The sequence below is a fragment of the Xyrauchen texanus genome, chromosome 40 (genome assembly GCF_025860055.1).
Source record: "Xyrauchen texanus isolate HMW12.3.18 chromosome 40, RBS_HiC_50CHRs, whole genome shotgun sequence".
Classification (NCBI taxonomy): Eukaryota; Metazoa; Chordata; class Actinopteri; order Cypriniformes; family Catostomidae; genus Xyrauchen; species Xyrauchen texanus.
Window position 1 is genome coordinate 12,667,334 of NC_068315.1, and position 12,518 is coordinate 12,679,851.

At 38.2% G+C, this 12,518-nt stretch overlaps 1 protein-coding gene across 3 annotated transcripts in view; it reads left to right on the forward strand.

The window, feature by feature from the left end:
- Positions 1 to 5,801, forward strand: part of LOC127633597 (pro-neuregulin-3, membrane-bound isoform-like) — a 207,940-nt gene extending 202,139 nt beyond the window's left edge. For 2 of the 3 annotated variants that reach the window (XM_052112812.1, XM_052112813.1), the window contains exon 9: positions 4,704 to 5,801. In XM_052112812.1, coding sequence (XP_051968772.1) covers positions 4,704 to 5,406 — 703 coding nt within the window. In that variant the 3' untranslated portion in view covers positions 5,407 to 5,801. Of the gene's footprint in view, positions 1 to 544; positions 616 to 701; positions 1,009 to 1,086; positions 1,150 to 1,242; positions 1,255 to 4,703 lie in introns of those variants that run through there. The other variant, XM_052112814.1, reaches the window with a different exon arrangement.
- Positions 5,802 to 12,518: the final 6,717 nt, after the last annotated feature.

Consider the following 12,518-nt stretch of genomic DNA (forward strand, 5'->3'; position numbering starts at 1 on the left):
AGGATAAGAGATAAAGCTGGGCTTGACCTAGTGTGATCAGTGCATCCTAGCTTTATCAGTTTCACAAAGGCCAAACCAGGCTCAGGAGGAGCGGCTATGTCAAGCCAGGTGTAAGTAATTCAGATAAGTGGGTGTCAACAGCTTTCTTCAAGAGACCACACGGTCCATCACAGATTCATTGATGCTACAATGGATAAGTTGCGTGCGCCATACTTCACAGCAAATGAGCAACATCTTTTAATGGAGACTTACGACGAATTGAAGCACATCATACTCAGAAAAGGAAACACTGCCGCTATTATAAAGGAGCGAGAAAGGGCATGGCAAACAATAGCGGATCGACTGAATGCGTAAGTAGCTACTGAAAACGTCATAATTATACATTCAAGGAGTTACTTGTCATTTGCTCAAATGAACAACTGTAAACTTAAAAATGAACAGTGGAAGTCAATGTTGTATGACACAATGTTGTCATGTGTGAATCTGACCGCTGATTAATTTATGTTACTCTTTTTTGTTACACATCCTATCAATATTTATACAGAACAAACATGACTGGACCAAAGAGGACCTGGCAACTGGTCAAGATCAAATATAAGAACATTTTGCAGACTGGTAAGTGTCTGATAAAATATTGACTATAATGTATAAATGACTTAGAAGGTGCCTGCTCACATATTTTATTCTCTTACTTATTTTAGCTGTTAAAAAAAAGGCTTGTGTGTCTGGCACAGGGGGTGGCCCACCATCCCCAGAATTCACGCCAGCAGAAGAGCTGGCCCTCGATATAAACAAAGGGAGGCCTGTTTTAGAAGGTATCCAGGGGGGGACAGCCACTGACTCTGTCCCACCCATGGAAACTTCCCCCTTCATACACGGTACATTATTCCACTACTGCATATGCAACGTAATCAAACATTTTTGTAGATATGGACTGACTGACATTGTCTTGCAGTATCTGCCAACACACTTTCTCTTGTGGAGCTACCCGAGGATAACATTAATCCAGTGAGTATTATTCATTAAAGGCATATAGGCTAGGCACCTGTCAACAATAGATTAATATGAGTTTGGTTAATGTGGCAGGGTGAAAGAACTTCTGCAGCAGACGATGAGGAGACTCTGTCAGTAGACTCAAGAAGGCTGGAGGTATCATGTCACTCTTGTGGAAATACTTTAATTTAATTCATAATGGAAAAGAAGTCACTGATGTGATGCTCATAGAAAATACCATATTTATAGCAGGACTCAGATGGTGTACCGCCTGAGAGCCAATCTGGGAACATAGTAAGTATTAACTGAACATTTACATTTACTCATTTGGCAGATGCTTGTATACAAAGCAACTGACATTTGAGGAACAACATACAAACAATAGTAAAGTAAGAGATCTATGAGTAACAATAGATATGAGCGCTAAATACTTGTAAGAGCTACTAACACATAGGCCTACGGCATCAATGGGATAAATACCTAGGTGAAGCAGTAAGATTGAACAAATAGTGCAATCAAGACAACAGGACATCTTACCATGCACAATTCATGCCCTTCTAATTGATATGTGTCTTACAGGATTCAAAAACTGAGGTCTGTACAGCATACACTTAAAAAAACAAATTGAATTGGCAGACATACAAATCACATATCACAAAAGAAAACTGCAGGAATTGGACCTAGATATGGAAATCAAAAGAAAGACACTAAAGAAACTGGACTTGGAAATCCAGAAACTACAAAAAGAAGTAAGTTATGTTTCAATGCACGCTGTAAGCATGACTGTAGGCTCCTGCACAACTTATTAATCATTCTTTTTTCTCTCCCAAGCTCTCGGCAGACAAGTGACCTCATTAAAAGAAAAACATTGTGACATCCTCACCTTTGTTGAATACACGAAAAAGCAAAAAATCAACTGAAATAGTTAACAACGTATTGGTCTCTGATCAGTCTGCCATTGACATTATCTGGAAATATTGCCGGATTGTCCCAGTCCATCTCCAAGGCCACTCTAGGAGCCCTTTCCTTCCTGAGACAGGCAATGTTGTGAAGGACAGCGCATGCAACAGTGATATCACAGGCCCTGTCTGGGGTGACCCTCAGGTGGTGAAGGCACTGGAAACGGGACTTAAGAAGGCCAAATGCCATTTCTATTCGGGCCCTTGTTCTTGCATGGCCAAGATTATATGTGCGTTGTGCTGCTGTCTGGGGGTCTGCAAAGGGTGTAAGTAAAAATGTCTGACAGGCATAACCCTTGTCTCCCAGCAGCACACCAGAGAATTCACCTGAGAACACAAAGTGTTATGGTTACATCAACGTAGAGTAAAACCTTTGACAATGTCATGATGGTCAAGATGCTCATCCAAACAAATTGGGTGGCTTACCTTGTGATAGTCGCTGGTTAATTGCAGAGGCCCGAAAGACTCGGGAGTCATGGACTGAGCCAGGCCACTTTGCCTCGACATTGCTGAAGATGAAGTCAGCATCACAGATCATCTGAAGCAATAAGTGTTGAGGTCATTTAATACACATAATAAATGTATGTAGTTGATAGTAGGTCTAATCATAACCCACTCTTACCTGAACATTGATACTATGAAAGGATTTTCTGTTAAAAAAATCACCTTCATGTGCACCAGAGGGGCGTTTTATCCTAATGTGTGTGCAGTCCAGCGCACCAATAACATTAGGGAATCCTGTATCAAAAAAGGAAAGAAAAGTATTCCACCTGTTCTAAAGTTTCTTTTGTGATATGTAGCCTAATTCATGTTACCTGCAATGTTGTAGAATCCCTCCTTGATATAGTTCATTCTTCTGTGGCCGGGAAGGTTATGAAGATGTGCGTATATCCTTTTAATGCCAAATACACACTTCTGACGGTGCGGCAAATAGTGGCTTTGCTAAGATTTTCAGCATCTCCTACTGCATATAGGAACATACCACTAGCGAAAAATCTGAGCCCAATACAGATCATCTGTGAAATGGTCAAGGCATGGCTCCGTGCGGTGCGGTGCGGTGCTGAATTTTGGGACCCAACAGTCTGCACAGGTAGCGGATGCCATCCCCAGAAAAGCGGTAACGCTCTTGCAGGTAATTGTCAGGAAAAGCCAATGGGTCAGACCTGTCCCGAAACACTCTTTCACGTCTGAAAGCCCTTCTCAATATAAGTGCTTCATCATCTACGATGTCATCCAAAAATGGGCATGCCATTGTAAAGGACGAAACATGTGTTTAGAGCTACTTATATTGCCTGACTTGATTGACAACACTTTTGCTTCTTTATCAGCCATTTCTCTAATTCCCTCATCACATACAATAGCCTATTAAAGACCTATCTGTCAAACTTAGAACAACAGCAGTCTTCAAAAACACAATTGAACAGTAACAATGCCCATATGGATAATTATTATTATAGTTAATAATGGTAGGCTACCATCATAATGTTACAATAATAATAGTACTTGACTGAATGCCAATATGTATCTGAGGTATTTTAATGCAGGCTGATAAAAATTGCGCTGAACACATAGATGACAAAACGGAATAACTGACAAAACACATTGGTTTCTGATCGGCGTGACCACTGACTGAACAGATAAGGCACCAGGATTGACTAAGCCTGGCTGTTAGCCTGGTCTGGAGCAGGCTAGCTGCACAGAATAAATCGCCATGGTAACTTATGTGCTACTGCTTTCATGAAACCGAGTCCTGGCTTAATTCAGCCAGGATATCTGGAAAATCCCGGCTTAATCCGCTATCTTGGTTTTGTGAAACAGCCCTCAGTGTAGTCGAAAATGACTCTTATTAACCAATTATGACTCATTTTCCTAATGCCAAACTGTATTTAAAGATGCATATTTGCAACAAGATATATATATATATATATACTTGTTTTAGTAATATTTCATACAAATAAAAAAACATTAAACATTAAAACATCACATTTGTCAGTGAATAATTAGAGTATTGGCATGTAGCATGTAAACTGGATTGAAGAGGTCTGCCCAAATCATGTAAACATCTTAAACTAATTTTTCCTGATACTCTGATTATTGCAATAATCTGAGTATTGATGTACATATAAATGTAGCCATTGATCAACTTCTTTATGCGGTGTCCAAATCAAATATGATCAACATCAATAACATACTATAAACTGCATTGGTTATTGTGTGTCTCATGACCAAACGTCATGATGTTATGACTCAAGAACTAATGAGGTTTGATGTTACTGACATAGTTTCCATATTTAATTTGGGTGCTACATGCAGGTGTTCATCGGTGATTTGTTTTGAGATTAACGACAAATGCTGGTCTTTTCATCACACAAAATGATTGTATGACTTTAGCTTCTTTTACTGTGGTTTTGTGGTGTTTTTTGTCTTTTATGTCACTATTCCAAAAGTCATAAGGATAATGAAAATAATGACAGAATTTCCATTTTTGGTTGATTTATTCCCTTAAAAGAGCCAATTGCTATTTTGATAGAGGTCTTGCCTGTTTTTTCACTCTAGAATTTGAATGTGCACAAGCAGTACCAACCTGAAAATAGACATTTGTTCTCAAATAAGTGATTTGAGCTACAAAATCAACATTTCTGATGTCAGATTTTATTGCTGATTTGAAATGTATAACTGAAATATAATAATGACATAATGTAATGGAATATAAGAGGTTTTCCCACTCTGTCTCTCTTTGGGATGCTCTAGGTGCCAGTCTCACTCGGATAGCAATCAGCAAAGCCGTTCAAATTCCAATACACAAATTGTGATCTCCACCCATACCGGAGGAATGATGGGCTATACTGATGTTCCATGCACTCGTCTTGACCAGAGAGCAGCCTTTCCTCCCCCTTCTATCCGAGCCCACTCTGTACCCATAATCCCCTCTGTTCAGGGACCTGAGTTTGGGGAGGGGCCTGGAGAAGGGGGCGGGAGTAAGCTGCCTATTAGAGGTAGGGTTTCTACCAGCTGCAACCTAATAACTCCTGAGACTGAGGTGGAGTCAGTGGCAAATTCCAGGCAAACACATGCCAGCTCCTCTGCGACAGTGCAGGAGCCACAGACACTAACTTGCTCTGAGTCTGCACTGATGTCAAGGGGCCAAATCAAACACAAAAGCCTTGTCACCTACACGACAGCCTTGGGGTCAGGCATGGGCTCCCAAAGAGCAAAGACTGTAATTTCTATGACTGTATTGGGAACAGGGTTGAAAACCACTCAACACGCCGCCAGCCTTCTGTCTAAGGCTGCTGGAGGACAGGGGAGCGAGCATGTTCATCCCACATTTGGAGCACCGTCAGGACAGGAACAGGGTGATGGTTTACAAACACAATTTTTGGGAAAAGAGAAAGACAGTTGCTTTTCCAATGGGATTAGAGATGTGGCCTGCCTCACATATCCCAAGAGCTGATTGGATAAATGCAAAGATCACTTTGGAGGCTTTATCATATTGGGGTGGGATTTCCCAGTTTGTGCTGACCAACCATCAAGAGACTTTCTGTTGGAACTATTTTACTGCATTGTGGACTACAGTGAAAACTACAAAGACAAGACTTTAAAACACTGAATAACTGACGACACAATGTGAATAAATAATGAGAGAATGACGACCACGGTTGGAATGTTGATTTAAAGAGATACTGAAAAAGGATTTATATGCCACTATTTAACAAAAGCTTCAATTTAGAAACCAAATAGCGTTTCATCTCAATGTTGTTTCTCTACTGTAAAGAAGAAAAATATAATAGATGTCAAAACTATATGTATGTCATATATTCCATGTATATGACATGCCAAGTGATGAAAATAAAGATGCAAAACATGTAATGCAGAAGCTTTTTTCCCCCAATAACTCTGCTGTTCTATTTTATTCTATTCAAAATATTAGATAGTATTTTCCCATTCTGATACTGTAGCATACAGCAACACTGATCAAGGTTGTGCTTCATGCTTCTCACACCTTCCATTTTTAGCAAAGAGCTTTGTAAGCATCACAGTCAGGTAGGAGCAACTTTTGCCTAAAATGATCCAATGAATTGAGAGAAACGGTCAGAGTCACCGTCTGTCTCCATGGCAACAGGGATCGATGGAGTCGGATGCGGCAGTCCTCTATCCAACAAGACCATCAACGGATATAATCATTTACTTGTTTATCTCCTGTAAAAGTAGCTCTTGCTAATTAAGCCCAGACTCATTATTTTGAAACTGCAAAAGAGGAAAAAAGTTTCCTTAACTAGCTGATTTTTTTCCCTTCAGGTGAGGGTGTTTTTCCACAGAATTAATCAGCAAAAAGATTAAAGCACGTTGTCATTGAAGTCTCGCATCATGTTTACCTCAAAGAGGGCAATGTGGGGGGAGTCGTACCCCTAAAGCTTTATGAATTATTATGAATTATCAGGGTCATTTTCTGAGAATAAATACAGAGGTGAAAAGAGATTATTTATAACCCACATTTAAAACTGGCTGTCTGTACACCCATTGATTCCTTCCACTTGAGCCCTGAAGAAGCGATGTTGTGGTAGTGTTTTAATTAATTCCAAGACAAACATATTTGCTTTGTTCTTCCATGCACCATGTCTCTCCACAGATCTTATGTGAGCCATTGGCTTTGAAACTCGTAATGAGTGATCCTTTCATTTTGTGAGAACATTACACATGTTCATCAAACAGCTTAATAGTCAATCTCAAGTCAATCTTTGCTCCTGAGGGAAGGAGCTGTGAAAGCACTAATGTTATGTACAAAGAGCTGGAGTATTTTGTCCTATGTGAATCTGAAGAATGCAGCAGCCCTGCTCGATTGCATCTGTCTGGTTTTCTGAAGAGCAGACCTATTTCTCCACCATAGTGATATTATTAATAAAGGCAGGAAGCTTCTTCATGCAGACTGCTAGCATTAGAGAGAGAGAGTGCACAACGGGGGCTAGACCAACAGATGCTGGTGGGAAATGTGCAGTGCTGAAGAGACAGCACAGTAAATGCAGACGCAATGAGGGCAGAGCCGAGGAGTAAAATGTGTCTGTCACCTGGAATGAGCTGCAGTATCTTTTAATACTATTTTCACAGCAGCATATCATTGGTTTGCCTAGTTAAATTGTTTTATTTGTTTGAAGACGTTGCCTCTTTTAAAATAATTTGTATTCTCTAGACAGTAAGCTCTGCCCTAGAATAAAACTTCAGTGGAAAAAAAAGAAAATCTGTGTAAATGTATAATTTTATGACAAGTGATAATGAAAACACTTTCAGAATCTAAATCACAGCCCAAAACAAATAAAAGACGCTTTCTGATGGATGACTAGTTTTTTCATTATTCAAATAGATAATAGATTCATGAATACTGAGAATACAGTGATTCAGTAGATAAACAGATTGCTCATTTTAATAGGCAGGTTCTGAAAATTCCTCTCATGTTTAGAAAAACAAAATGTTATGTTTGAAATGGTATACAGGGAAATCCACTGCAAATTCTCCAGTGAAGACACAATAAATAAATGAGCCAATAAATAGTAAATCCAGTCAAGATCTAATCTGGGGTGAAATTGAGCATATATTGCAAATAAATCTGTCTTCTCTGCAAACAGTAAGTAAAACTAAAAAAATAAAAAGTTCATATTTGTATCAGTGCATTTTGTCTTTATGGTGATTATCAGTTAAATTTCACATGCAAAAATAATTCAAATGTCATAGTTTATATTGTTTTGGATATTACTGGCCATGTAAACCCAGGCTTTGTTTACAGAATATTGTTTATGCAGTGAAGTGTATGGTTGACTATCAGCATTTCCTGGAGGGACTTAATAACTCAAAGGGTTCTTCATAAAGAAGGAAAGGCAGAGAGAACAACAGACTGACTCTGAATTCCCACCAGGTGAGACAAATTCTCTGAGACTGTGAGGCTGACTGCATACAGAGGGAAACTTGTGAGTTTCTCCCTACAGGTCTGTCACTATCTACATCACAGTGGTGGATCAGTTAAACATACAAGTACTTGATGTTAAAGTTATAAAGCTGTCATTCACAAGAAGTAAAAATTTTCATATTTATTGTTATTGTCATTGCATATAAGTCGTTTGAGGAGCCCAGCACAATGTAACTGAAAATAGCAGTAGACCCAACCACATTGTTTATCCCTGCAGAAAAAAGGCATTGTTTAAGGTGCAAAGCCATACCTGGCATGGTAACTTGTTTTGGGTACGTATACCCATAAGGAGGCACAAAGGTGTTCCCAGATGGGAAAAAAACCTAATGGTAACTTAGGGTACAATTATGTACAATTGTGTACCCAAAACAAATCAAAACAAGTTACTGTGTACATTTTAACTAGAGGTACAAAAAAGGTACCACAGTATTGATTGCCCTTAAACAGCACTTTTTTCTGATAATGTGCCTTGCCGATTACAAACACACATTTTGTTTGTATCATGGTGAGGTCTTTTCATTAACTTCTATTGTTTTAATTCTACTGTTGGTGGTGTTTTGTTTCCCCTAACCTTTACACAGATGTTTCAACATTTTCAAAATTTTAGTAAAAGGTGACCAGGGCTCATTGTCACACTGGGAAGTTGTCACAAGGGCTAAATCTTAGTAACAATAACACTGGGAGTCAAAAGTCCTAAGTCTGAAATGTGCATTTTCTTTAGCAGAGGATTTGTATGTTGGTTTAAAACAGCTAGATCAAAATCAAAAACCTTTTAAATTTCATTAGTTATGTGTGCGCATGTTATGTGTAACTGAAAAGACAGTTTTCTACATACCAGGATTAGTGACAAAGCTTAGGCTGTCAATATCATGAGAATATGCTTTTAAAACAATGGTTTACTGTAAGCCATTCATCCAGCAACACAGATTTAATAAACAACAGATGCAACAAATTCAATGAATCTGTGTAGCTCCCCAGTACAAACGGATTTTCAGACCAATGAATCGGTTTATTTCAGAAATATCACAAACCTCTGCATCATAAAGACCTCACACTGGTATCAACCATTCCTATGTCAAAATTCACACAAACCACCCTCAGACCCCCTAAAACGAACCATGTGTGAAAATCCTTCACGTAACCACACATATTTTCCATTTCTTATGCACACATCTGCCTTATCAGATCAGAGATAAGTATTATGGTTTTTGGCTTTGTGACGCTTCTCCCCACTGATGTCGGTGTGATTTTTGAATTTGTGTACAGCAGAAATGATAAGAGCAATGAGATTATGCTTATGAGCTTAATTAGAAAGATGATATCTAATTTCACATGCAAATACCATTATAGGAAATCATGAGCTCAGAGAAGGAGCTGCATGTAGGACTGAAGAGAGGCTAAATAAAATGTGGACCGAGTCTCAGTGGATGTCTCTAAAAATCAGTCGAAGAAATATAAAATTATTTGTAAATTAATAGATGTCATTATTTGTCAAGGCTTGGAATATTCTGTTTGCCAAGGATATAATACATTTCAAATTTCAAACAAATTTAATGATACAGTATTTGCCAAGGTCACTATAAAGCATTACAAACGGGAAATTACTTTAATAGTTGTTTCCTACAGCCCTTAAAATGTACAATCATCAGGTATTTTGCTATCCTCATTGTTGAATATGGCGATCAATCACAAAAATATATATTATACACAAAAACATATAATTATCTAAATAAAAAATAAAATGCAAAAATAATATAAATAAAATCGAATATAAAAAATAAATAAATTACAAAGAAACTGCAACTGCTATTCTTTTTTATAAATTGACCGTCTAAATAAATTATTTGTAATAAGAGCAGAAAATGGACATTATCTATATGAATAAACAACACAATCTGACAAGATCAGTTTTACAGTTTTTGCACACTGCGTGAAATCTTCAATAATTTCCACATGCCAAACTCTTGGTCACATTTTTGTAAAAGCTTTATAAATAAAGTTATCTAAATATGGTTTTGCCAAATAAATTTTAAAGCAACTAGAGGCATCACCTCTGGCTAAACCACATTGGATTTGCATCTTCAGAATAAGAATAATCTTTATTGCCAAGTATTCTTACACATACAAGGAATTTGTCTTGGTGACAGGAGCTTCTAGTGCACAACAATACAAAACAGCAACAAGACATAGAAAATAATACAACATGATTAAAAATTGAATAAAAATGAATTTAATGGAAAATAAAGTATATATAGAATACACAATAAGACAATATATACATACAGTACATACATATATACAGACATACATACGCACACACACACATACATACATACACACATACATACATGCATACATACATACATACATACATACACACACACACACACACACACACACACACATACATAAATATACATACTCAAACTTAATGCAAATCTAAATACAAATCTGTTATACACAGTGCAAGGGAATGTAATGACAGAAGAGGTTGGATGTGTTGGAAAAATATAAAAAGACTAGACTGTGAATTGCACATGATTATTGCTCAATGGGGCAGATTTAACTGTTCAAGACATGGATAGCCTAAGGGAAAAAACTGTTTCTGTGCCTGACAGTTGTGGTGCTTAGTGCTCTGAAGCATCGGCCGGAAGGCAACAGTTCAAAAAGTTAGTGGGCTGGGTGAGTGCGGTCCAGAGTGATTTTACAGCCTTTTTCCTCACTCTGGAAGCATGTAGTTCTTGAAGGAAGGGCAGGGGGCAACCAATAATCCTGTCAGCAGTCTGAACTGTCCTTTGTAGCCTTCTGATGTCTGATTTCGTAGCTGAACCAAACCAGACAGTTATTGAATTTCAGAGGACAGACTCACTGACTCCTGAGTAGAACTGTATATACCTGTGGCAGGTTGAACTTCCTCATCTGGCGAAGGAAGTACAACCTCAGCTGGGCCTTTTTCACAATGGAGTCAATGTGGGTCTCCCACTTCAGGTCCTGTGAGATGGTAGTGCCCAGGAACCTGAATGACTCTACTGCTGCCACAGTGTTGTGCTGCCTCATGAAAATTTCGTGGAGCAAATTATCATCCCAATTACTGTAAATTAATTTGTTTACTGGTTCCATGGTATGTTCATACTGTGAGGAGGTCTCAGTTCCCCAAAAAAAACAGCCATGGCTCTCTTTTCGATTGTTTGAGCCGATTTATCTGCTTTATTGGAAGAGAGAGCAAAAATGTGCATGTAAAGAGACTGAGTAAAAAACATGCATCTAGTTGATGGAGCAGCCCATAATCTTTAGCATACTGCAACGATTAACACTAGCAATACATTTTTATGATGCATGAATTAACAGAAGTGAGAAAAATTAAGGAGAGAGCAAATGTGATTGGAGGACAAAAACAAAGACAGAGGGAGTAGAGAGAGAAAAGGTAAAAAAAAAAAAAAAAAAAAAAAGGGAATGCGAGACAGTAAGAAACAGACAAAATAATTTCTGTAGATGTGAGTCAGCCAATTGGAAGATTTCCCATTGTGGGGTCATGGGGTCATCACATCTTAAACTTAATCTGTTGACCTCTCAGTCTCCTGACCATAAAAGTATTTGTTTAGGTACCCTTGCACCGGAGTTCAATGTTTCATTTGGATATACTCCATATAAACTAAAACATTTATTATATTGTTCGATTTAATCCATTATTCCCTATTTACTATGAGGAATAAACACTTTCAAATTAAAAGGTTAAAGCAATGTTTTTAAATCACACCCACTCATTCATAGTCATCCATCCATGCAGAATGAATAAAAATTTACTGCATTAAATAGCAATCTTGAACAGTGTTGTGTAGGGTGAAGTGCTTTGAAATCGGTTCTCGAGTGTGCTGTGTGCAGCTACTTATTATAGGACAGTGAGGGAGTACTATATCACCATTAGTAACCTCTGATACCAAAAAGAGGATTTCACCCCCACTGATACTTTAAAGCCAGGCAATGCTAGTAAGCTAGATGAGTATCCACATGGCTCTGTTATTCCAAAGGGCTGTATTCTCACAATTAAATACAAAGCATTATGCAAGCTCAGATAAAGGCTGTTTCAAAGCCTAGTGAGCTGCCAAGCTGCCTACTTCCTAAATAGACAGCTGCCTCCTAAGGGGCCATTCACAAAGAAAACCTTTTGAGTCCATCTGCACAGTTTTTAAGAGTTTTTCTAAGTAAACCAGTAGCAACCGGTGCTTTTCAAAAGTTCAAAAGCTGCTCAAGCCACTCAAAACAGGGAAATTGCTGTTTTTGAAGAAAGAAAAAAAAAGAGACAAGTTGTCCTATGATGAAAGCTTAAAGCATCAATGCATTGGATTGCAAATAACTGTGCTTGTTTGGTGGACCGGAGATACACTCTTGTCAGCGGTGCTTATACATTTCATATGCTGTCAATCCCTGGTCATTTGTAGCGGAGTACCGCCTATTTAAGAGCTCAACCAAACATCATACATAAAAGCCAGGCTTCCAGACTGGACACAAATACACTGATTGAAATCTCAATGTTTAATAGGCAATCCAATGCACATCCAATGCAAAAAAAGCATTCATAGAATGGACCCATAGACTACCATAGAAGC